At 42.8% G+C, this 27,850-nt stretch overlaps 1 protein-coding gene across 4 annotated transcripts in view; it reads left to right on the top strand.

Annotated features, from left to right (window-relative positions):
• Window positions 1-27,850, top strand: part of TPK1 (thiamin pyrophosphokinase 1) — a 730,092-nt gene that overhangs the window by 194,524 nt on the left and 507,718 nt on the right. For all 4 annotated transcript variants that reach the window (XM_044294424.1, XM_044294425.1, XM_044294426.1 and 1 more), the window contains exon 3: window positions 25,000-25,074. In XM_044294424.1, the coding sequence (XP_044150359.1) occupies window positions 25,000-25,074 (75 nt within the window). The remainder of the gene's footprint in view (window positions 1-24,999; window positions 25,075-27,850) is intronic.

The following is a 27,850-nucleotide window of genomic DNA, read 5'->3' as shown; positions in this document are numbered from 1 at the left end:
CACAAATGTTTTTTCCTTCTGTGTCCGTTTTTTGCGGATCGTATGCGGAACCATTCATTTCAATGGGTCCGCAAAAAAACAGAAGTTACTCCGTGTGAATTTAGTTTCCTTATGTCCATTTTTCCGTTCCGCAAAAAAATAGAACATGTCCTATTATTGTCCGCATTTTTACAAGAGTAGGGCTGTTCTATTAGGGACCAGCTGTTTTGTTCCGCTAAATATGGAATGCACACCGTATTTTATTCCGGATCTGTGTTTTGCGGACCACAAAACACATACGGTCTAGTGCATGAGCCCTAACTCCACAGTGATCCTTCACTTTGTAATACACCATATTTATATTTCCTGACCCAGAATGCACTTGCGAGACCCCGTCATTCTCCTTTGTTCAACTTCCTTCAAGTCCATTTGCTTGCAGCCAGGTTTTTACATCTGTGTTGTGTTCAAGAGCATGAACTCCTATCTAATTAGCATGGGCATGTAGTAGGCATGTTCCTCCGATCCTCCTCTCTTTCCCTGTAGTGAAGATCTGGCACATGGACAGACACTTGTGGTAAAGATAGCTCAACAACACATGCACCAGATCTTCTCTGTTTCACTACAGATAGACAGGAGGATTAGATGGATACACCTACTACTTGCCCATGCTAATTAGATGGGTGTTCATGCTGCTGTGGAACACAGTACAGACGAGAAAGCCTGGCTGTAAGCAGGCTGATGTGATGTCAGGGAAGTTGGAGAGAGGAGAATGTTTAGGTTGCTGCATCCCTGAAAACCCCTTTAAAAACCCCTTTAAAGTAAATGTGTCCTCAGAGAATAACCTATTGTTTAACCCATTTAGCATGGCCATATGTAACTGTACATCATTTGTGTGTGAGGAATGTATGAAGTGGGCTCACAAGCTGAGTTTGCGTCATACACAGCAACCGCCGGCTGTGTTATACAGCTGACACCCACCAGAAATGGACAGGATCAGAGATAATGCTGATCCCAATCATGTATTCCCTCAGATGGCACAGTCAATAGCAACCACAGCATCTGAGGGGTTAGACAGAGGGAAACGACTCCTCCTTTGATTGGAGTACCCATGCTTAAATTGCAGGATTTCGAATGGTTACAATGGCAGCTGGAGGTCTGGTCTGCCATAGAAAGGCACCTGTTAAGTAAAAAAAAAATAAAAAAAATTCTGAATTGCGATCATCCCCCTTTCCTTATGCGAAATGTAAAAAAAAATAAAAAAATAAAACCTATAAAAAAAATAAACATAATCACCACTTCCAAAAATTTCCAAACTATTAAAATATAAATTATATATTATGCTCAGTGAGCAGCAAAATGCAAGATAATAAAAAATAAAAAAACAGCTGTGGAGGAGATTGCTGCATGTAATATCAATATCCTTCCCAACAATCGCCTGCAGATGGCTAGTGGGCTCCTAGCTGACATCTGGGGTGGTGCCGCATGTAGACGCCAGAACAAGAAAGGCTCTTCTTTGGCTGAGGAAGGCTACTTTTCCCTGAGCCTTGCAGGGCCGTCTGGCTCAATGTAATGGGGATTGGTATATGGGGGCACTTTTCTTGTGGAGAGCATTTGTGATAAACTGCATCCTCGCACTGTGGCAAGCTGCACTTTTTTTTGCACTTGGGTTAAGAAAGTCACGATCTCAGTTTTTTGAATTTTTATTTAAATGTGGGGCACATGTTTGTGTTTTCAGTAAAGGAAACATTTCAAAAAGAGGTAAGAATAGTAGGGCACACCACCATTTGATGTCACACGGATATTTATTATAACATAAACTGTTTAGAACATATAAAGTACAATCAAATACAATAAAATTACTAAAATATAAATACTAAAATATAGTCATCAATAAAGGTTAATAAAGGTTAATAAGTTCGGCTACGGCTGCAATCTTTCTTATGAGATAATAGCTTCAATAAAATGTCTTGAAGAATACAGTTCAATCCAATAGTTAGTTTCGATATTTATATAAAAAGTCACTTATATCTGTGTGATTTAACACTGAATCGTGGTAGTGCCGCAGATAAAACGCTGCCCAAATTCAAGGCTTCTACCGGAGTGGTTTTACTCACTATTTTAGATGGTGCCGGTTTCCATATCACTCGTGGCGTCCCACGTACAGTGAAAGTCTTTTATAGGCTGCGGCAAAGAATAGATAGATGAAGTGTAGACTTGCGGGATCCTCGGTGATTGTAAATTGGCTGCGCCGTCTCATAGGTCGCCTGGAAGTATATACCCTCTGCGTCGTTTGTTCACAGTGTGCAGGGTTAACTTTCGCCAGGAAATAAAGGACTCAGCATGAAGACGGATATTAAATTTTTCTTTACCGTAAAGTACAAATTCACCGATCCCTTCTTTAAAGCGCTTATTGGTCTTCAGATCTGTATGTCATGGGATTCAAACATTTACTTTGGAACATTGCATGGTTTTCTATGACCAGTGTTTTTTTGGTTTGCTGTTATTAAAATGTTTTCAAAGCAAAAAGGTTTTATATACCATATTTTTGCTGCCCTATAAGACGCACCTAGGTTTTAGAGGAGGACAATAAGAAAAAAAATAGTTTTCATTAGACCTCAGATCAGCAATCAGACCCCCAATGTTAATCAGGCATCAGTTCACAGCCCCAATCAGATCCCCAATGTTAATAAGATCTCATATCAGACTCCAATGTGAATGACCCCCAATCAGACCTCAGATCAGAGCCCAATATAAAGAAGATCCCCAATCAGACCTCAGATGAGACTCCTATGCCTCATATCAGCCGCCAGCCATGTGATCAGCCCCCAGTCATATAATCAGCCCCTAGCCATATGTACTCAGCCCCCAGCCATATGCGAGCAGCCCCCAGCCATAATTCAGCATCAGATCACAAAATATAACCCCACTTAGCTCTCCTGCTCCTGGATGCCGCCGCTCCTTACATCGCGATCCTCTTCCTCCTGCTGTCAGCTGTGCTGTGAACTAGCTTGCACAGCGTGAGGTCACAGAGCGCCCTCACGCTGTGTGCAGCCGACAGCCGAGGACCAGGAAGCGGTGAGTACAGAGCCTTCACTGCTTCCTGGTCCTCCGGTACTAATGAGCGCTTCCATAATAGTATTCGCCCCATAAAAGGCAGGGGCATTTTTCCCCCACTTTGGAGGGAAATAAAGTGCGTCTTATGGGGCGAAAAATACAGTACATAATATTGTACCAGAAATTACCTTTTCTACAAGATTATGTTTTTCAGTAAATTTGTCTTACTCAAAAACATGTAACCATGGCAGGGGCGGACTGACAACTCATGGGGCCCCCGGGCAATAGGAGATTATGGGGCCCCTGTGTCCCCGCCCACCCTCTAGCCACACCCACACACAGCCCCACCCACATTGCACCGTGCTGGCTTCAGGCTCATGTGGACCCTTGGGCGATAAAGTCTCAGTGGGTCCCCTTATACAGTGATAATTCTCTGAGTACAGAAACTATAGATGGCCCCTGCAGTCCTATGTAACGCCACAGATAACACAGTGATGGCTATCTGAGTACAGAAATTGTAGTAGTGTTACCTGCAGCCCTATGTAAAACTACAGATAACACTAGTGCTAATAATGTGGTAGTGTTACCTACGTCCTTAATGTGCCTCCCTATTAGTGTTGAGCGAACTTGTGTTTCAAGTTCGGTGTCTAAAGTTCTGTTTCAGGTTATCGAAGTATCCCGTTATGGATTCTAAATTCCATTATGGTCCGTGGTAGCGGAATCCATAACGGGATACTTTGATAATCCGAACCCGAACTTTAGACGCCAAACTTAAAACACAAGTTCGCTCAACACACTTCCCTATGTCTCTCCCACAGACTCCATGTTGGCGGCGCTGCCTCCTCCTTTTCTTCTTGCCCTGCACAGAATGTCTTGATGAAGCTGCGTCAAGACATAGGAACACTGTGGGCATGGTGATGGTGACACACAGGGACAGAGAGACACAGACACACACACGAAGAGACACACACACACAGAGAGACAAAGACACACACACACACGGAGAGACAGAGAGACACAGACGCACACACACACGGAGAGACACAGACACACACACACACACGGAGAGACACAGACACACACACACGGAGAGACACAGACACACACACACGGAGAGACACAGACACACACACACGGAGAGACACAGACACACACACACGGAGAGACACAGACACACACACACACGGAGAGACACAGACACACACACACACACACGGAGAGACACAGACACACACACACGGAGAGAGACACAGACACACACACACGGAGAGAGACACAGACACACACACACGGAGAGAGACACAGACACACACACACGGAGAGACACAGACACACACACATGGAGAGAGACACAGACACACACACACGGAGAGAGACACAGACACACACACGGAGAGAGACACAGACACACACACACATGGAGAGACACAGACACACACACACATGGAGAGACACAGACACACACACACATGGAGAGACACAGACACACACACACATGGAGAGACACAGACACACACACACATGGAGAGACACAGACACACACACACACATGGAGAGAGACACAGACACACACACACGGAGAGAGACACAGACACACACACACATGGAGAGACACAGACACACACACACATGGAGAGACACAGACACACACACACATGGAGAGACCACAGACACACACGGAGAGAGACACAGACACACACGGAGAGAGACACAGACACACACACACATGGAGAGACACAGACACACACACACATGGAGAGACACAGACACACACACACACATGGAGAGACACAGACACACACACACACATGGAGAGAGACACAGACACACACACACGGAGAGAGACACAGACACACACACGGAGAGAGACACAGACACACACACACATGGAGAGACACAGACACACACACATGGAGAGACACAGACACACACACACATGGAGAGACACAGACACACACACACATGGAGAGACACAGACACACACACACATGGAGATCACACAGACACACACACACGGGGAGAGACACAGACACACACACGGAGAGAGACACAGACACACACAGACGGAGAGAGACACAGACACACACACACACACACGGAGAGACACAGACACGGAGAGACACAGACACGGAGAGACACACACACAGGGACAGACTCTCAGAGAGTACTGTAGACAGATCCCAGAAATCACAGAGAACATCTGGCTGAAAGAAAGAACCGAGCAGCTTCAGGTGGATCTCACCCTGGAAAAGCTTATGTTAGATGGAGACAGTCAGCAGGTTGTATGCAGGGCTCTCTGTGTGCTGACACACTGTAACACAGGTGCTGTAATGGAGGCACCAAGGTACAGAAGGGCTGGGACCACCACTAGGATGAGGTAAGGGGCAGGAGGACACACACAGTTGTGCTAATTAATGAACATCCAAAACATAGGCCCCTTCTAGGACCAATCTAGGATACCCTAATAGGATAATTGACAACCCTTTAAAATATAAAAGTTGTTGGATCCCTGATGCCATTGGAGGTTAGGGGGTGCCAATTTCAGAGGACAAAAGGGAATTTGATATATTTCAAGTAGTGTACATTCACAAAGAAACTCAGAAACTATAGACCAAGAAGGAAAGAAAATATTTTAGACAAGCAAGTTTAAGCCTAGAGGATGACACGAATTAAGCCAAATGAACTATTACTTGTTCAAGTTAAGATATATAAATAATTCTGTAGACCAATATTTTCCAACCTGTGGCTCTGAGGCTGCTGCTAAAACTCTGAGCATGTCCTGGCAGTCTTTGGTGGGCAAGAAATTCTGAAAGTTGTAGATCTGCAACATAGGTGGGGCCCTGGTCACAGACTTTACCTAGGGAATCCCACTTGACTTCGCCCATACAGCATCACAGGGTAGCGACAGCATCACAGGTCCTTTACCTCCTCCAGTTGCACAGCCTGTGAGCCTGACTCCTCCCACACAGGATCACATGGTCTTGACATCATCACAGGTCCTTTACCTCCTCCCGCTGAACAGCCAGCCCAGGAGACTGACTCCGCCCACGCAGGATCACGTGGTCGTGACATCATGAAAGGTCTTTTAGCCTCCTCCAACTAGAAAAAGCCTCTAATGTATGGGCTCCTGGGAGGAATAGGCCCTTGGACCACGGCTGAAGTGCCCGACCGGTCAGTCCGCCCCTGAACCATGGTTAGTTTTAATAAAAATGAAACCCTTATAATGTTTCATGAGCCATCAAGTGGGATTTTTTTTTATTAGAGGTTCTTGTAATCACTCTTACAGATAACTACAGTGGCAGGCAAAAGTTTGGTAAAAATTACTGTTACTGTGAACAGTTAAGCAAGTTGAAGATGAAATGATCCTCAAAAGGCATAAGTTAAAGATGACACATTCCCTTTGCATTATAAGAACAAATGTTTTTTTTATTTCCATCTTTTACATTTTCAAAATGTTTTTATTGAGTCAAAACTTGTACAGAATAATTGCAAGAACAAACATTCAAATGTCATTACAGTGTGTCAATGTCGCACAAGTCTGTCTCCGGTTTTACATTTTTTATGCCAAAGGAAAAAGGATAAATAAAATGGAGGTAAAAGTACAACAAAATAATAATAAATCCTCACACTAGGACTTAAGTGTGAGGATCTTTTTATATATATGCAAAATATTTAGACTGTACAGTATATCTACACCTCATATTATTATTACCAGCGGGTCTTCCTCCAGGTGCACCCGACCATCCGACTCAGGACTTAGGTAAAATAAATCTGGCTCTCCAGGTTATCCAGGTTGCCCAATGTTTCTCAATTTTTTTTTCATATGCAGTGGTTTTTAAGGGCCATAATATTTTCATATGTGCATGCCTTGTCAATCCTTGACCTAATTTCTGCCATACAAGGTATGACAGGTGATTTCCAATGATGGGTGATTGCCAAATTTTCAGCAAGATATATTTTTGCACTGATTATTCTCCCTTGCATTGGTATATAATCTAAGCCTATAAATAAAAGTGCCATTGACAGGGAGGGGGAGAAATGTTTTCCAGCTATTTTAGATACTAAAGAAAAAACATTGTGCCATAGTTGAGTGAGGTGTGGACAACCCCACAAAATGTGGAAAAGAGTCCCTCTACCCCTGAATCCTCTCCAACACTCAACGGATACTTCCAGAAGCATACATTTCAATCTTTCTGGAGGGCAGTAACATCGTAGGATGATTTTTATTGCTGATTCATAGTGTGTCGTGCACCTAAAGTATCTCGAGATGTGTATAAATGCTTTGCCCCCCTGTGATTCTGAGTAAGTGGCTTTGAGGTCCAGTTCCCAAGACAACAGGGGAGATGTCTTTTGAAGTTTACCTTTCTCGTCTAAGAGATCATATAAAGGTCTGAGACCTGTTACCGCGTCTGAGTGGCTCCTCCACATCTAGAATAGTTTGGTGCACGTCGGGGTGGAGAAGTGATTGGACCCGCCCAAAACATGCCTAATTTGAAGATATTTGAAAAAGTCATGTTTAGAGATATTGTACGTTTGCATGAGCAAGATGAAAGGTTTAAGTGTTACTCCTTGAAAAAGCAAAGATACAGAGTCCAATCCTTTCACCTCCCAGGCGTGCAAGTCCAAGTGGGCAACGAAAAGCTCCAAAGCTCTCAGTGGAGCCCATTGGGCAAGGTTGAGAGTAGTTCTAGGTGCTTTCATATGGAATATTTTCCAGTGCTTTATATACCAGGTATATTTTTGGGAGTTTGGAAGTGTATAGAGGGATGCTATCAAGAGGGATTTCAGAGGGCCTGATGGTATAGCAGACTGTTCCATTTGTACCCAACTAAGGGAGGTATCCTAGTCCCACCATTTCCTCATTTGTGACATTTGAATGGATAAAAAGTAGTCATATATATGTGGCATTCCTATTCCCCCACAATGTTTATGTTTTTGTAGTATTTGGGCTGGTTTTCTGCGTTTTGTAGAGCGGCAAATATAATTGTTTAGTAACTGAGTAGCTTTCTGAAAGAAGCTCTGAGGTGGCAAAATGGGTAGGGTATGAAAGATATAGAGAAGCCTGGGTAAAAGATGTTATGAGACCAATCCATTAGATTTCTAAGGTAGAGTAGCACTTGAGTTCCTGTTCTATGGAGCTTAACAGTGGGAGGTAGTACGTTTTGTACAGGGATTCAGTTGGATTCCTAAACATTTTATGTGTGAAGATTGCTAGTCAAATGCATATTTCTGCTTGAGATTTACATAGATCTGGGTTTTCATGTTAAGTGGGAGTATCTGTGACTTCTTGAGGTTTAATTTATAGTAACAGAGTTTACCAATTTTTTGAATTATTGTGATGGAGTTTTGTAAAGGAATATCTGGGTTTGTTAGGGAGAGGATAATGTCATCAGCAAACAATGATATCTTTGATATGCATGGAGGATCCCATTTGCAGACCTTTAATGGATTCATGTTGTCAGATCGCTTGGGCTAATAGCTCAATAGTAAGTACAAATATCAAAGGAGATAATGGGCATCCTTGATGGGTGCCATTTGTGATCTCAAAGGGGTTAGAAAGCATTCAATTCACTAAGAGGCTAGCTGAAGGGGCATTGTATAGTGTTTTAATGGCGTCTGTGAAATAACCAGTGAATCCCAAGCGATCCAAGACTGAGGAGCAATTAATACGGTCGAAAGCTTTCTCAGCATCCATAGCAACTAATAACGCGGGGCATTTGGATCGTTCTATCTGATCAATGAGGTTCAGGAGGCACCTGGTGTTATCTGATGCTTGCCTACCTTTTACAAAGCCAGTTTGATCTAATATGGGGAAGGATGTTGGATATTATAGAGGCTATGAGTTTGGAAAATATCTTTATATCTGTGTTGAGAAGAGATATTGGGCGGATGTTTTAAGGACAACTTGGGTCTTCTCCTGGTTTGGAGAGGGTTATTATGGTGGCCATTAACATTTCCTTGTCAAAGGCACTAGTTGAGATTACTTCTGAGAACATGTTAAGCATGTCTATAGATTTCAAAATATGTATTGTAGAGGCTGTCTGGGCCGGGAGCTTTATAGTATGTAATATTTCATTCTCCGTTATTCAGCATGTTGAGTTGATCAGGGGATAATGTTGGAAGAGAGAGTTTGTTTAAGAAAGATGTGCGGTGAGCCGGACCGTGCTACGGTTACACGGACGCCAAATTATGCAGTGGGTCAGAAAATGTGTATAATAGTCTATTGTTTGTTCGTGACGCCAATTGCAGCGTGCGCAGGATACTGTCGCAGGGCCCTTTCAGGTGTTGTAACTCACGTACCAGGTTAGGAATGCCGGAGTGGTGTAATGTCTCTGTATGGTGGTGATAATGGTGTCAACGGTGTCTCCTACCTGGGTACGGCTGGACTCCTGGATCCTGGCTTACTTGCAATAAAATGAGTGTGGTGCTAGAAGGAGTAATTGAGGAATTAGCAGCAGTAATTGAGATCCAGACTTTGGTAAAATTCAAACTTGTCTTTACTGGTAGTAGCTTTCATCCAAGCAAGATACAGCAATAGTCTTTGGTCCCAGCAGGTATTGGCAATGTGTGGCAGGAATATATCTTCTGCTCTATCATGTGCCTGGAGCTTTTTGCAGGAAAGGGACGTCTGCTTAGTAGCTCTGTAAAGTGGCAGGAATTTATCTTCTGCACTATCGATCATCTGCTGTCTTGGGAACTGACTTGCTGAGGAGGAATATGGCTTCTCCTGGGGTCTCTGGACGGTACTCACAGTTATTGTCTGAGGGTATGCTTCTTCCTGGAATACTGGAGGTGGCAGCGTGCTTCTACCAGCTGAGGCTGCAAGGCTCAGGCTGGGGATAATGATCAATTGTCTCAGCCGAGACAAGATCCTGGCTTGGATCCCTATATCTGGGAGCTCCTACACGCACAGCTTTCCCCTAGCCAGGGTGGCTGGCACACTCACTCTAACTTCCTTCTCTCCCCATGAGGCAGGACATGGGCGAGCCCACTCAAAGAGGGGGGAGCTAAACTGGAATGAACTATTCCAGTTCAGTACACTAAACTGTAGCTAAGTCCTTGCTGAACACATTGCTGCCATCTGCTGGTAAACATGGAAATTACAGCAATATACATTTACAAGGCTTAGAATGCACAATTGTGATGATATTACATGATATTACACAAGATGACGATGTTAATGCCCTTAACAGGTTATAGCGGAGTAAAAGAGTTTCTTAACATAACTCTGGGATGTTACAGATATTATGTCTGATTGAGAAGGGGGTGCGGTCTCGTTGGCCTCTAGATTGTAATGGGATGAATAATATTCCCGGAATCGTTTTGCTATATCTTTGGGGTTATACAATGGGAACCGGTGGCATGAAATAGGTAGGGGATTCTGGATTTTTGGACCCCCTGTTTTATCTGTTTAGCTAATGGCTTGACACATTTGTTGTTTTAGGAATACTATTGGGCATTTAATGTGCGCATCAGTTTTTTATATGAGTATAGGAGACATTCGTTTAATGTCATTCTCAGCTGGCAGATCTGAGCTTGATATCCAGGGGAGGGCAATTTTTTTTTTATGTTCAAAGCTTCATTTGTTTGGAGCTTTTGCTACGACTCTGTAAAGCATCTCTCCCTTTTTGCTTGGTGCCCAATGTAATGAAAACAACCCGAATATATGCTTTGTGGGCATTCCAGAGGGTAGTATGTTTAGATACCGTGCCAGAGTTTAGATAGAAATATTCTGTTGAAGTTTTGCAGAGTTCCTCTTTATAGGAAGAATGGGCTATGAAAAAGGCATTATTCTTCGATAAAGATGGGGCAGGGTGAGTATAGGCTTCTGCCAGGGTCATAGTGATAGCAGCATGGTTAGAACATGTAATTGTTTCGATCATATTTTATTTTATGTCATTTCACTAATTTGTCTGTTATATTTTCGGGTGAAATTCAACAATTTTTGAGTGTAATATACCCATACTCTACCTAGTAGACAGGTTAATAAATTTCACAAATTTTTCTGTTACATTCTTGGGTTGACATTTTACATAGGCGACAGGGACCATTTTTTTTTTTAAATAATCTGTTCCATTGGTGGGTGACATTAACCCATTTCTGCCGATGAAAACCCCCTGCTCTGCATAGGTGACAGGGACCTAAATTTCTAAAAGTCATCTTTAATTGGCCCTTTGATTCGATCCTTCTGCTTTAATAACTTGTCCCACATTTCTGCTTTATCCCATTGCAGCCATTGACCTCCCTTGGGTGAGGTCTCCCTTTGTCACTCTCCCTCTCCGGCATGGAACCCTGATTTGCCGATATCCATGATCAACATGGTAGGCTCAGAAAAGAACATTGAAAGTTGATAGAGAAGATATCCAAATGGATGGTGAACGTCACAGGGACGTGCGATCAGGCAGAAGTTATCTAGAGTCAATAAAGCGGCAGCAGGGCCTCTCCTGGCTAACGTTCTCCTAGATCAATATTATTATTTTTTATTTTTACGTATTGTATGTTATTTAAAGTCATTTCCCTATCCACATTTATTTACAGAGCACTTGCCATTTTAACCACATTTAGCCCTCTGGCCCTTTCTATGACATTTTTACAGCCATTTTAGTGCTCAAAAGTTTGGGTCCCCATTGACGTCAATGGGGTTCGGGATCAAGTTCGGGTCCCGAAATCGAACTTTTTTGTGAAGTTCGGCCAAACTCGTTGAACCCGAACATCCAGGTGTCCGCTCAACTCTAATTATCACATTTCCCTGTTTGCCCTTATTTACTTTTTCAAACACCCGGTGAGGAAAGTGCACTTGTCTACGGTTTGGGGAATATGATGTAACCAGTGTGTATTTGACGTTGTTTATAAGACCCACTAGTATGATCCATCTCCTTCTGGAGTCAGTGGTAAGGGAAGTCAGGGAGAATGTTACGGTGTTCCTAATGGCTAGTAGAACCCTCCTTTGTTTTTTTGCATAGTGCGCTTGATATATCAGGGAGTATTGAGGGTGCTTAAGTCTGTGTGCATTTTGTTAGGTAACGTGTGTTTCCTGTGCGCAGAATATTTCTGATTAGGGAAAGGACTACTATTGTAAGGACTATTAAGACCTTTAACGTTGAAAGGAGTTATCTTAATCACCATATTGCAAATTCCAATAGCTGTACCGTATGGGTGACACTATAGAGAAGCGGTGCGTAGATGAGAGGTCGGAGAAGCTGTGAGGGCCGCCCAGATGAGTCAAAATTCGCGCCCGGAGGAGAGGAGGGGGGTGAGTCCTAAAATAAGAACAAACACCTATATAATTCAATATGTAGTGAAGAAAGTTCCACATGGTTGATGGAATACAACAGTGGGTGTAGGTGTCTTCTACAAGGAAGACGCCATGTCATAGGTGGACGATTGAAACTGGAAATCGGGAAAGAAAAAAGTGACACAAACAATTAAAGTAGTACAGTCCAGCGCCAAGATCAGCATAGCTATATACAGTGGATATAAAAAGTCTACACACCCCTGTTAAAATGTCAGGTTTCTGTGATGTAAAAAAATGAGACAAAGATAAATAATTTCAGAACTTTTTCCGCCTTTAATGTGACCTATAAACTGTACAACTCAATTGAAAAACAAACAGAAATCTTTTAGGTAGAGGGAAGAAAAAATGTAAAAATAAAATATGGTTGCATAAATGTGCACACCCTTAACCCCTTAAGGACTGAGCCCTATTTCACCCTAAGGACTTGGCAATTTTTTGCAAATCTGACCAGTGTCACTTTAAGTGCTGAAAACTTGTTTTTTCGTCACATATTGTACTTCATGACACTCGTAAACTGAAGTAAAAAAAAAAACATTTTTCATTTACCAAAAAGTTGTAAACAATTGCAAATTTCCAAGTTTCAATTTCTCTACTTCTATAATACATAGTAATACCTCCAAAAATAGTTATTACTTTACATTCCCCATATGTCTACTTCATGTTTGGATCATTTTGAGAATGATATTTTATTTTTTGGAGATGTTACAAGGCTTAGAAGTTTAGAAGCAAATCTTGAAATTTCCAGAAATTTTCAAAAACCCAATTTTTAGGGACCAGTTCAGGTCTGAAGTCACTTTGCGAGGCTTACATAATAGAAACCACCCAAAAATGACCCCATTCTATAAACTACACCCCTCAGGGTATTCAAAACTGATTTTACAAACTTTGTTCACCCTTTAGGTGTTCCACAAGAATTAATGAAAAATAGAGATACAATTTCAAAATTTCCCTTTTTTGGCAGATTTTCCATTTTAATAATTTTTTTCCAGTTACAAAGCAAGGGTTAACAGCCAAACAAAACTTAATATTTATAGCCCTGATTCTGTAGTTTACAGAAACACCCCATATGTGGTCGTAAACTGCTGTACGGGCACACGGCAGGGCGCAGAAGGAAAGGAATGCCATACGGTTTTTGGAAGGCAGGTTTTGCTGGACTTTTTTTTTTTTTTTTTTTTTTTTACACCATGTCCCATTTGAAGCCCCCCTGATGCACTCCTAGAGTAGAAACTCTATAAAAGTGACCCCATCTACATTATACTTTTTGTGATGTAAGGTGACAAAAAATGGCTTTTTTTACACAGTTTTTATTTTTATTTTTTTACGGCATTCACCTGAGGGGTTAAGTCATGTGATATTTTTATAGAGCAAGTTATTACAGACGCTGCGATACCTAATATGTTTACTTTTTTTATTTATGTAAGTTTTACACAATGATTTTTATTTTTTTACGGCATTCACCTGAGGGGTTAGGTCATGTGATATGTTTATTGAGCCGGTCAATATGGACACGGTGATGCCTAATATGTATACTCCCCCCCCCCCCCCCCCCTATTTTTTACCTTTTTTAACAAAAAAATTTAACTTTATTTGGGGAAAATGAAGTTTTTGTTTATTTTTTCTTGAAACTTACTTTTTGGGGGGAAAACTTTATTTTTTCAACTTTTCTTTCACTTTATTTTTTGTCTCACTTTGGGACTTGAACTTTTGGGGGTCTAATCCCCTTTACAATGCATTCCAATACTTCTGTATTGGAATGCATTGGCTGTATGAGTAATACTGTGTGTATTACTCATACAGCTTCTGGCCTTTGAGATCCAGGGGGCTGGATCTCACAGGCACGTCACAGGAAGGCAGCAGCTATGCCTCAGGAAGGCATCGCGCTGCCTTTCATGCCATCGGGTACCCCCTACAGCCGCATGGGGACCCGATGGCACCGCCGATCGCCGCCCAAACCGCAGGTCACATAACGACATCCTGTTCCTATTAACCCCTGCTGCGCCGCAATCTAGTTTTAAAGTTATGACGTACCGGTATGTCATGGGTCCTTTAGGACTCGGGAAACATGCCGTATCGGTACGTCATAAGTCCTTAAGGGGTTAAACTAAAACTTTGTTGAAGCACCTTTTGATTTTATTACAGCACTCAGTCTTTTTGGGTATGAGTCTATCAACATAGCACATTTTGACTTGGCAAGATTTGCCCACTCTTTATTTGCAAAAACACTCCAAATCTGTCAGATTGCGAGGGCATCTCCTGTGCACAGCCCTCTTTAGATCACCCCACATATTTTCAATCGGATTCAGGTCTGGGCTCTGGCTGGGCCATTCCAAATCTTTTTCTGGTGAAGCCATTCCTTTGTTGATTTGGATGTATGCTTTGGGTCGTTGTCATGCTGAAAGATGAAGTTCATGTTCAGCTTTCTAGCAGAAGCTTGAAGGTTTTGTGCCAATATTGACTGGTATTTGGAACTGTTCATAATTCCCTCTAGCTTTACTAAGGCCCCAGTTCCAGCTGAAGAAAAACAGCCCCAAAGCATGATGCTGCCACTACCATGCTTCACTGTGGGTATGGTGTTCTTTTGGTGATGTGCAGTTTTGTTTTTGCGCCAAACATATCTTTTGGAATTATGGCTGTAGTGTCCCACTAGGGAGAGATGGGCACTACACAAAAGGGGTAAATGTGTCTTGTTGCCTTGAATGTCATGTGTATGCATTCAATGCAACAAGATACCCCAGTAGTAAGAGAGCACCTCCTGGGAGCAACCTGCAGTTTCCCTACCAAGAGAGGATCATACAACCAAGTGCAGATAAGTAACCTGATGGGCAGAAGTACTATAAAGTGAAGAGCAAGGGTTTATACTGGAGGAAGAATTTATACCAAGGATTTAATCCAGCACTTAGGCATCCGGGCCTTGGGATCCAGCCAGCTAGAATAGCTGAGGGGTTAGAGCAGCATTGCACTGCAAAGCATTAACTGTTTTCCCTCCAAGTATCTTGCATGATTAATACCTGCCATCATTGAAAGTAAGCCTGCTTGGGACGTATTGTTCAAGGGACTGCATCATCATCATTAACCACTGTAATTGACTGTACAAAGTTGGACTGTTTTCCAAGTAAAGCTACGTTTGGTTCACCATAAGACCTGTGTACCTCAATTACTATTCCTACCAACCGGTGTGCCACCGTTACAGGCACTGGCGTCACGATCCTTAAAGGGACCTTGCCTCAGACACTCTAAACACCTGCAACAACCAGGGCACCTCATCCAACATCAGGCCAGGTCTCTACACCCAGTGCCCCAGAGGAACTAGTGTCTGCCTCTCATTCACTGCTGCATGCCTGCCCAGGGTCCTCCAAAAAGTGAGTAACCCTCGATTGCCCATACCGTGACCTCACTGTCGCAATACCCTGCGGGTCTGGCGTGCTGCATGGCCAAAAAGTTCAACCTTGGTTTCATCAGACCATAACACCTTTTACCACATGCTTTTGGGAGACTTCAGATGTGTTTTTGCAAAATGTAGCCTCGCTTGGATGTTTTTCTTCGTAAGAAAACGCTTTTGTCTTGCCACTCAAACCCATAGCCCAGACATATGATGAATACGTGTGTACCACACAGCCAGTACTTGTCAGATATTTATGCAGCTCCTTTAATGTTGCTGTAGGCCTCTTGGTAGCCTCCCAGACCATTTTTCTTCTTCTCTTTTCATAAATTTTGGAGTGAAGTCCAGTTCTTGGTAAGGTCACTGTTGTGCCATATTTTCTCCACTTGATGACGAACTGTCCTCACTGTGTTCCATGGTATACCTAATGCCTTGAAAATTCTTTTGCACCCTTCTCCTGACTGAGACCTTTTTAACAATGAGATCCGTCTGATGCTTTGGAAGCTCTCTGTGGACCATAGCTTTTGCTGTGGGATGCGACTAAGAAAATTTCAGGAAAGACCAACTAGAGTAGCTGAACTTTATTTGCGGTTAATCAGAGGCACTTTAAATGATGGCAGGTGTATGCTGACTCCTATTTAACATGATTTTGAATGTGATTGCTTAATTCTGAACACAGCTACATCCCCAGTTATAAAAGGGTGTGCACACGTATGCAACCAGTTTATTTTTATTTTTATTTATTTTTTTGCTTCCCTCCACCTTAAATATATCAGTTTGTTTTTCAATTGAGTGGTACAGTTTATACTTCACATTCAAGGTGGAAAAAGTTCAGAAATGATTTATCTTTGTCAAATTTTTTGTATCCACTGTACTTCTCAAGGTGACCAGGTTTCTACTAGTCTTGAAGATTTTCATTTAGACGAGGTCTGCTTTCAGTCGGATCTCACTTTGGTAGACGGAGCGGGTTTTACTGAGACAGATTGGTTTACTGTAATGTTCCATCCTGTGAGAAGTCGAATCCCATCTCGCACCGAGGAGATCACAAATGTGGCAATATTGAGGGTCATGATAATTTTCACAGGGAATCCCCAGCCATAGGATATGTTATGCACCCCTAGCGTGACAGTTAGGGTAAAAGTAGAAGTTGTCTTCTAAGTTTCAGAGTGGTTGCTGAGAGATCGACAAAGATTGTGACCGACATCGAAATAGGAGCGCTCCACATTATTAATTTTGACGTGTATCATTCAACATTTGAACATCGATCACGTACGAATTCATCTACATCGGATACAGGTGATTTGAATCCCCGCTCAGAAGACGTCAGCGGCACATGACCAAGCAGTGAACCACGTGGAACGCCACGTAGGTCCTGGAAGGTCACAGCAGAGAATCTTGTTACATCGCTGTGTTCTGTACAGAGGAGAGGGAGATCTCACCTATACGGTGGACTGGTACGAACATCACGCCAGACAAAAGAACTGGTGATTACTGGACAAAGATGTGGTAATGTACAACTAATCAATTAATACAACAGTACCCATCTCTTTTACTATGAGCATGGATGAATTGATGACTCTTTATAGCTCCAATTGATAACAGTTTGATTCAAACCGGACGGACTTGTTATTTGGGTTATTTTCTCATTCCCCTACATTGTGGCCATCGCGTTAACAGATATTGGGACTTAGTGTTAAGTGTGGTATATTAGTGCACATATTTTTAATATTTTTTTGCAATTGTGTTTTTACAATGTTTTAATTTGCGTGTTATATTGTAGCTTGCTATATTTTATGCCCAACTATAAAGTTTAGTGTGGATACCAATCTATCGTGTGTTTGCCTGATATTTGAGTGACCCCCTATCCAAGTTTTATACAATATTTCACGCACCAGCATTTGGGAGTGCTGAGGGGTAGTGCACCATCCCAAAAGTGGTACAGTAAGAGAGCCACCATCTTTTTTCAAATAATGCAGTCTTGCTAAGACATCAAGGGGTGTCGTTTCCGGTATGCATTTTGGGCGAGCTACCCTATGTGCCCTGTCAAGAGTAAGGTCCAAAGGGGTACTACCAGGCAATAGAAGCAGGAGTAGTTTTAGCAAGTAAGGCTACTTTCACACTAGCGTTCGGGTGTCCGCTTGTGAGCTCCGTTTGAAGGGCTCACAAGCGGCCCCGAACGCATCCGTCCAGCACTAATGCATTCTGAGTGGACGCGGATCCGCTCAGAATGCATCAGTCTGGCAGCGTTCAGCCTCCGCTCCGCTCAGCAGGCGGACATCTGAACGCTGCTTGCAGCGTTCGGGTGTCCGCCTGGCCATGCGGAGGGGTGCAGATCCGTCCAGACTTACAATGTAAGTCAATGGGGACGGATCCGTTTGAAGATGACACTCTATGGCTCAATCTTCAAACGGATCCGTCCCCCATTGACTTTCAATGTAAAAGTCTGGACGGATCTGTTCAGGCTACTTTCACACTTAGAATTTTTTTTACAATATAATGCAGACGGATCCGTTCTGAACGGAGCCACCGTCTGCATTATATGAGCGGATCCGTCTCAGATGGATCCGCTCTGAACGCTAGTGTGAAAGTAGCCTAAGGAGTCAGTTCTTGTTGGGAAACTTCTTCAGGGATGCCCCTGAACTTGACATTATTTCTGTGACAGTGGTCCTCCAAATCCACTACTTGGACTCAATGATGTAACCTCATCTTCTAAGGCCTGGGGAGCGTCAATGAGCTGGTTATAAGAACCTGCAAATTCTCCCAATTTTAGTTTCTATATGGGTTTAAAAGCTGCGTTGGTGCCGGAGCTCTGTGCTTATGTGGCCATTCGTGCTTGCAGACAAGCCACGCCCCCCCAGACAAGCTAGCTTTCTGGGAAATATATTTTTATCCAAGACTGAAAAAAATGCTAATATTTTGTCATGCCTAAGTAAGATATGAAATTTACATATACTCTTCCTAGAAACCAAGAGTAGTGTCACCTGGCATATTTTTTTTGTCTCCCTAATGCTAAAGAATACCCCTAGAGTACCCCACAAGGCCAGTCAACCAACTAAGGTAAATTTCTCTTGAGACATTCAGATTTTATTGTCCTTCTAGAAAGAGAACTAGCTTGCATGTTTCATTTGGAGAGGTGTACATTTGGTGGAGTGTTGTAATTCTTTTGTCTAACTTTCAGTTGAATGTTACTAAGTAGGTCTCTGTGGTTCATCTGAAGTTGATCCAAAATTTTGAAATTGAACTTCTAAAGGTGTTGTCTGTTCTTGCTATACTGATGATGTATCCTCAGGTGGATAGGAAGGTGCTGTCCAATTGAGGTGAATTAGGATAGCAGGAGCTATAAGTATACATACAGTGCTGCCCATAATTATTCATACCCCTGGCAAATTTTGACTTAAAGTTTCTTTTATTCAACCAGCAAGAAATTTGTTGACGGGAAATGACATAGGTGTCTCCCAAAAGATAATAAGACGATGTACAAGAGGCATTATTGTGGGGAAAAAAGAAACATTTCTCAGCTTTTATTTACATTTGAGCAAAAAGTGTCCAGTCCAAAATTATTCATACCCTTCTCAATAATCAATAGAAAAGCCTTTATTGGCTATTACAGCAATCAAACGCTTCCTATAATTGCAGACCAGCTTTTTGCATGTCTTCACAGGTATTTTTGCCCATTCATCTTTAGCAATGAGCTCCAAATCTTTCAGGTTGGAGGGTCTTCTTGCCATCACCCTGATCTTTAGCTCCCTCCACAAATTCTCTATTGGATTCAAGCCTGGACTCTGGCTGGGCCACTCCAAAACATTATGTTTGATATCTGCTACTCATTTCTTCACCACTTTTGCTGTGTGTTTTGCGTCATTGTCATGCTGAAATGTCCACTGGTGCCCAATGCCAAGTTTATCTGCAGACTGCCTGATGTTGTCGTTGAGAATCCTCATGTATTGCTCTTTTTTCATGGTGCCGTTCACTGTGATTAGGTTCCCTGGTCCATTGGCTGAAAAACACCCCCAAAGCATTAGGTTCCCATCATCATGTTTGACAGTGGGGATGGTGTTCTTTGGGTAGAAGGCTTCACCTTTTTTACGCCAAATGAAGGAAACATCATTGTGACCAAGCAATTCAATTTTTGTTTTATCTGACCATAACACAGAAGACCAGAAGTCTTCTTATTTGTCCAGATGAGCTTTTGCAAAGGCCGAGCGAGATTGTGAGCCTTATCTGGAGAAGTGGCATCCTCCTTGGTCTGCAGTGGCCGTTGGATTGTCTGCCTTGAGACATTGCCACCAGCAGAGCCCAGATTCACCAGGATGGCCTTGGTGGTGATCCTTGGATTCTTATTTGCCTCTAACTATCCTCCTGGCCAGCACAGGTGTCATTTTTGGCTTCCGACCACGTCTTCTGAGATTTTCCACAGTGAAGAACATTTTGTATTTTTTGCTCAAATGTAAATAAAAGCTGAGAATTCCCCCCCACAATAATGCCTCTTGTACATCGTCTTATTATCTTTTGGGCGACACCTATGTCATTTCCCGTCAAAAAATTACTTGCTGGTTGAATAAAAGTAACTTTAAGGCCCCATGTACACGGCCGTGTTTCACAGCCGTGTGCGGGCCGTGGAACCGCGGCCTGGATCCCTCCTGAGAGCAGGAGCGCACGGCGTCACTGGTTGCTATGACGCCGTGCGCTCCCTGCTGCCGGCACAGTACAGTAATACACTGGTATAGATCATACCAGTGTGCTACTGTATTGCGGCGGCAGCAGGGAGCGCACGGCGTCATAGCAACCAGTGACGCCGTGCGCTCCTGCTCTCAGGAGGGATCCAGGCCGCGGTTCCACGGCCCGCACACGGCTGTGAAACACGGCCGTGTGCATGGGGCCTAAGTCAAAATTTGCCTGGGGTAAGGATAATTATGGGCAGCACTGTACTTGCTACATACAATGCTGCCACATACAATGCTGTCTTGACACCTATTTCTGACTCCAATTAGGATAATGGATCAACACCTTTGACCCAATGCTGGGTATAATTACCAGATGTTGATTCAGTTGCATATTTACAGTAAACAGAATGCAGCATCCATATTAGTGCTGCATTATTTTCACACAGCTGATTGGCAGAGATGTTTTCCTGCCTTTTTAAATATGCTTATTTAGCAAATCTAGGAAAATAGCTAATTCAGCCTCACATCGGCAACTAGCTCTTTCCAGACAAAAGCCATTTATCAGAGTAAAGTAGATGAGAACAGCTTTTCTAGTTGCAGTTGCCTTAAGGGGAACCTCTGGGAGGGTACTATTTCTATTACGGAGACTGGTTGATATAGGTAATGACTATTACAGGGAGTGCAGAATTATTAGGCAAGTTGTATTTTTGAGGATTAATTTTATTATTGAACAACAACCATGTTCTCAATGAACCCAAAAAACTCATTAATATCAAAGCTGAATATTTTTGGAAGTAGTTTTTAGTTTGTTTTTAGTTTTAGCTATTTTAGGGGGATATCTGTGTGTGCAGGTGACTATTACTGTACATAATTATTAGGCAACTTAACAAAAAACAAATATATACCCATTTCATTTATTTATTTTTACCAGTGAAACCAATATAACATCTCAACATTCACAAATATACATTTCTGACATTCAAAAACAAAACAAAAACAAATCAGTGACCAATATAGCCACCTTTCTTTGCAAGGACACTCAAAAGCCTGCCATCCATGGAATCTGTCAGTGTTTTGATCTGTTCACCATCAACATTGCGTGCAGCAGCAACCACAGCCTCCCAGACACTGTTCAGAGAGGTGGACTGTTTTCCCTCCTTGTAAATCTCACATTTGATGATGGACCACAGGTTCTCAATGGGGTTCAGATCAGGTGAACAAGGAGGCCATGTCATTAGATTTTCTTCTTTTATACCCTTTCTTGCCAGCCACGTTGTGGAGTACTTGGACGCGTGTGATGGAGCATTGTCCTGCATGAAAATCATGTTTTTCTTACCTTGCAGACTTCTTCCTGTACCACTGCTTGAAGAAGGTGTCTTCCAGAAACTGGCAGTAGGACTGGGAGTTGAGCTTGACTCCATCCTCACCTTAAAAAGGCCCCACAAGCTCATCTTTGATGATACCAGCCCAAACCAGTACTCCACCTCCACCTTGCTGGCGTCTGAGTCGGACTGGAGCTCTCTGCCCTTTACCAATCCAGACATCTGGCCCATCAAGACTCACTCTCATTTCATCAGTCCATAAAACCTTAGAAAAATCAGTCTTGAGATATTTCTTGGCCCAGTCTTGATGTTTCAGCTTGTGTGTCTTGTTCAGTGGTGGTCGTCTTTCAGCCTTTCTTACCTTGGCCATGTCTCTGAGTATTGCACACCTTGTGCTTTTGGGCACTCCAGTGATGTTGCAGCTCGGAAATATGGCCAAACTGGTGGCAAGTGGCATCTTGGCAGCTGCACGCTTGACTTTTCTTAGTTCATGGGCAGTTATTTTGCGCCTTGTTTTTTCCACACGCTTCTTGCGACCCTGTTGACTATTTTGAATGAAACGCTTGATTGTTCGATGATCACGCTTCAGAAGCTTTGCCATTTTTAGAGTGCTGCATCCCTCTGCGAGATATCTCACTATTTTTGACTTTTCTGAGCCTGTCAAGTCCTTCTTTTGACCCATTTTGCCAAAGGAAAGGAAGTTGCCTAATAATTATGCACACCTGATATAGGGTGTTGATGTCATTAGACCACACCCCTTCTCATTACAGAGATGCACATCACCTAATATGCTTAATTGGTAGTAGGCTTTCGAGCCTATACAGCTTGGAGTAAGACAACATGCATAAAGAGGATGATGTGGTCAAAATACTCATTTGCCTAATAATTCTGCACGTAGTGTAGTTGTTATTTTACAAATGTCTGACATTGAATTTTGTGGTGCGGATGCAGGAGAGGTTTGTTTGCCAATTTCACCCTTTTCATTGGAAAGGTGAGATCTGCGGAAAATCTGCACAAAAAACTGCACACAAACCACACAAATAATGCACAAAAAACAGAAATACTGCAGATTTATGTGTGATTTTTGTGCAGTTTCGATGCAGATTCCAGATAACAATTCCACAGCAGGAGCAGGTAGAGTACAGGCATCATTCAGATAGCAATTCCAAGTTCAGGGCAGGCGACGTATATGGTACATGGCTAGTCAGACGAGAGATCACATCTTAGCTAGTTACTAGAGACTAGACAACCTCAAAGCTCAGGTAAGGAGGTGGAACCACAGCTGAGCTAAATAGAGAGACTGACAGGGGCAGGAGGAAAGGATTAACTCTCGCAGTGCTGAAAGACAGTTCACTGACCACTGGTCCCAATTTTCACAGGGAGAGTAGAGCGAAGTCCGCACCTGCCCAAGACATCAAGATATTGGTGGGCATGGTACGCCAGCATGACAGTACAACTTTGATTAACCTGTACCCCCTAAACTTGACTGACAGAATTCTTTTTTTCAATTTACCACCAGTATTTTAGTGGGCTGGAGGATCATTGATCTTTCTGTACCAAAATAATTGACCACCAAATGATTTGTTTTACCATAAGAACTACTTTCCAGGAAAAATATAATGAGCAATGTCTTTAAAGATTACTTTTTACCTCTCTTGACATGTCTGTTTTATTAACTACATACATTACTCATGTAATAACACGTCTGGAGAATATATTCTTATGCCTCTACGTTGTACCATTCTTCTATTATTTCGTCTTGAGGTTTATGAATGAATTTTCAGGAGTCTGCAATAAAGATCCAACTGGGTGTTATAAGTCGGGGGTGGGTTCATGTATAGTCTGAAACTATCCAATCAGTGCTGGCCGTGGAAGACTATGCAGGAACACACCTACATCAGTAACATCCAGTTGGACTTCTATTGCAGACTGCTGGCAATTCATTTAGAACCTTCAAGTAAGAAGAAGAAGAGAATAATGGCATAACATACAGTCATAAAAATAGACGCTCCAAAATTATTACAGGATGTTGGTAATGCAAGTAGTTACTAAAACAGCCATGGCAGGAAGTTGAAAGGTCATCTTTTACCAACCTCACTGACATGAGATTGATTGTTTCAGGCCCTGGTCATATTTTTCTATTGACCAGCATGAAAGGTTATTGAAGGATTCCCATTTGTCAATAATTTCCTAGGTAGTCCATAAAAATAGGAAACCTTTTTCCAGGAGCTGCTTAGAAGAACTCACGGCTGGTGTTTTTTTGGGGCCAGGTTAGAGGAGTTTGGGCATTTATAAAGCTTTGAAATTTGCATCACCTGGCCTTTTCTAATGTTGATTGTGAACAAGCTTTAAAAGGGACCCGCACCTATCAGACAATGGGGGCATATCATCCATTTTATTTTTATTTTTTTACTCAAATGCTTGTGGTGCTATTTGTAGTTAAATGGAAATATCTCCTACACAGAAAATTCAAGTTCTAATTTGTGATGTCTCAAATATATGATGATAATAACTAAGTTTCCATATACTTAGGAAAAGGGTCTGCTTTCCCACCCCCCCCAGAACCAGCATCACTTCTACACATGGGCTGTTTTGTATTGCAGTTTATCACCATTCAAATATATAGGACTGACCTGTAAGACCGGACAGAGCCCATGGACAAGAGTGGTCTTGTTCCTGGTAATATAATTACATTTTCTTTCTAATCAAGTAAAACAACATTTGCTTATTCTATCTGGGTGATAACAAGAATAAGCAAATGTTGTTTTACTTGATTAGAAAGAAAATGTAATTATATTACCAGGAACAAGACCACTCTTGTCCATGGGCTCTGTCCGGTCTCACAGGTCAGTCCTATATATTTGAATGGTGATAAACTGCAATACAAAACAGCCCATGTGTAGAAGAGATGCTGGTTCTGGGGGGATGGGAAAGCAGACCCTTTTCCTAAGTATATGGAAACTTAGTTATTATCATCATATATTTGAGACATCACAAATTAGAACTTGCATTTTCTGTGTAGGAGATATTTCCATTTAACTACAAATAGCACCACAAGCATTTGAGTAAAAAAGAAAAAAAAATGCACATTTTATATGGCTGACACTTCAAATGGAAGTTGCTAATCCAATTAGGCTTTGCTTTACAGTGCAATCATGCCAAACGAGGATGCATATAAGAAATATTTCCATACATTTGATAGACCTTCCTGTTCTTACATGCAATCACTTTTAATTCATTGATGTGTGTTTCTGCCCAGTTCTTTATGTTCTGACTGAAAAGTAAAATCTTTGCAATTTCTTACAGAACACCTGAAATGTGGACTTATTATTCTCAATCAACCACTGGACAAAAATCTTTTAGATGAACTGTGGAACAAAGGTATTTCATTTACTGTTCATCTAGACATTACAGAAGCACTCCCACAAACATTTTTATTATCTGGCCCATTAGAAAGGTACATGATGAAAGTGACTTGGACTGGCCCACAGGGCTCCATCAAAGGTGGGCCTACAGTCCCCTAGCACAGCATCTCAACCAGCCTGTGTCCTTGTTAAAAAATGGACAGATTATTAAACAGGCTACCCAGTTTATTATTATAGATGCATTGGGTGGCTGAAATGACTACTAGGAATAAAGGTAAGCCAGCCAGCCAAGTTGTTGCACGGAGTCCCATAATCAATCATCTTGAGGGTCTTATTGTTGTCTATTACTCTGTGTGCAGGTATTATTTTCATGTAGCTGTACAGTGGGCCCTCATAATACATTTTACTGGTGGGCCCTAGACACCGTCTTCAGCTATGGTATGTGACATATGCTCTGACTCTCAAACTGAGATAGTTTCTTATGAGTGGACAGGAAGTCAGTTTCTCTATTCATTCCTATGAAATCCTCAATGTCATTCCCATAGTAATGAGTAGAGAAACTGAATTCCTGTCCACACATAGGAGTGGATAACTCAGAACTACAGCCACTGGTAGGAGGATTTTATTTTCTACAATTTACATCAAGTACTTCTAACGGGCCAGAACAAACGTTTTTGTGGGAGTGCTTCTATAAAAATAACTTTGAGATTTCAAGTGTGCATTATGCATGATTCTACCTGTTAACACATAGTTCAGCAGAGCAGAGGAGTGATAATTGATTTTTAATGCAATTTGACAGAAAGAAAGGAGGCTACACAAGGAGAATTGTTAATTGATTTTGTACAAATCGACTGTATATGTGAAATATTACTTTCTAAAGAGAAGTGTTACTTAGCATTGCACAATCTGCACTAATTGGGTACCTGCGCACAATGCAGATTACGCATGGTTTTTTCAGTGTGAATGTTCGTGCTGAAAAACCACAGTGTAAGGCCTCATGCACACAACAGTATTTTTTCACTGTCCGCAAAACGGGGTTCCGTTGGTCCGTGACCGTTTTTTTGTCTTTGGGTCTTCCTTGATTTTTGGAGTATGCACGGACATGAAAAAAAAGTCATTTTGGTGTCCGCCTGGCCGTGCGGAGCCAAACGGATCCGTCCTGAATTACAATGCAAGTCAATGGGGACGGATCCGTTTGACGTTGACACAATATGGTGTAATTGCAAACGGATCCGTCCCCATTGACTTTCAATGTACAGTCTGGAGTCCCTTTTATACCATCGGATTGGAGTTTTCTCCAATCCGATGTTATATTTTAACTTGAAGCGTCCCCATCACCATGGGAGCGCCTCTATGTGAGAATGTACTGTCGGATATGAGTTACATTGTGAAAACTCATATCCGAAAGTATATTCTAACACAGAGGCGTTCCCATGGTGATGGGGACGCTTCTAATTAGAATATACTACAAACTGTGTACATGACTGCCCCCTGCTGCCTGGCAGCACCCGATCTCTTACAGGGGGCCGTGATCAGCACAATTAACCCCTCAGGTGCCGCACCTGAAGGGGTTAATTGTGCGTATCATAGCCCCCTGTAAGAGATCAGGGCTGCAAGGCAGCAGGGGGCAGACCCCCCCTTTCCCCAGTTTGAATATTATTGGTGGCCAGTGCGGCCCCCCCTGTGTCCGGCCGGGAGCTCCTCCTACTGGTAAGTGACAGGTCTGTGCGGCGCATTGCTAAATGAACTGTCACTTACCAGTAGGAGGAGCTTCCGGCTGGACACAAACATTGCAGCAGCAGCAGCAGGTAAGTATGATGCTTCTACTATTGCTAAGTAACCATGGCAACCAGGACTGCAGTAGCATCCTGGTTGCCATGGTTACCGATCGGAGCCCCAGTGATTAAACTGGGACTCCGATCGGAACTCCGCTGCCACCAATGATCGGGGGGGGGGGGGGGCCGGGGGAGGCTGCACACTGCCACCAATGTTCTTATTACAATAGAGGGAGGCCGGGGGAGGCCGCACACTGCCACCAATGTTCTTATTACAATAGAGGGAGGGAGGGGGGCCGGGGGAGGCCGCACACTGCCACCAATGTTCTTATTACAATAGAGGGAGGAAGGGGGGAGCGGGGGGCGCACACTGTGCCACCAATGTTATTATTACAATAGAGGGAAGGAGGGGGGGCCGCACTGGCCACCAATGAAATTTAAACTGGGGAGGGAGGGGCGTCTGCCCCCTGCTGCCTGGCAGCCCCGGATCTCTTACAGGGGGCTATGATACGCACAATGAACCCCTTCAGGTGCAGCACCTGAGGGGTTAATTATACGGATCACAGCCCCCTGTAAGAGATCGGGTGCTGCCAGGCAGCAGGGGGCAGTCATGTACACTGTTCGTTGTATATTCTAACTAGAAGCGTCCCCATCACTATGGGAACGCCTCTGTGTTAGAATATACTGTCGGATCTGAGTTTTCACGAAGTGAAAATTCAGCTCTGAAAAAGCTTTTATGCAGATGGATCTTCAGATCCGTCTGTATGAAAGTAACCTATGGCCACGGATCACGGACACGGATGCCAATCTTGTGTGCATCCGTGTTCTTTCACGGACCCATTGACTTGAATGAGTCCGTGAACCGTTGTCCGTCAAAAAAATAGGACAGGTCATATTTTTGGGACGGACAGGATACACGGATCACGGAGGCGGATGACAAACGGTGCATTTACCGAGTTTTCAACGGACCCATTGAAAGTCAATGGGTCCGCAGAAAATCACGGAAAATGGAACAAC

Source organism: Bufo gargarizans, chromosome 5 (assembly GCF_014858855.1).
Source record: "Bufo gargarizans isolate SCDJY-AF-19 chromosome 5, ASM1485885v1, whole genome shotgun sequence".
NCBI lineage: Eukaryota > Metazoa > Chordata > Amphibia > Anura > Bufonidae > Bufo > Bufo gargarizans.
This window is presented reverse-complemented; position numbering and strand designations above follow the sequence as displayed.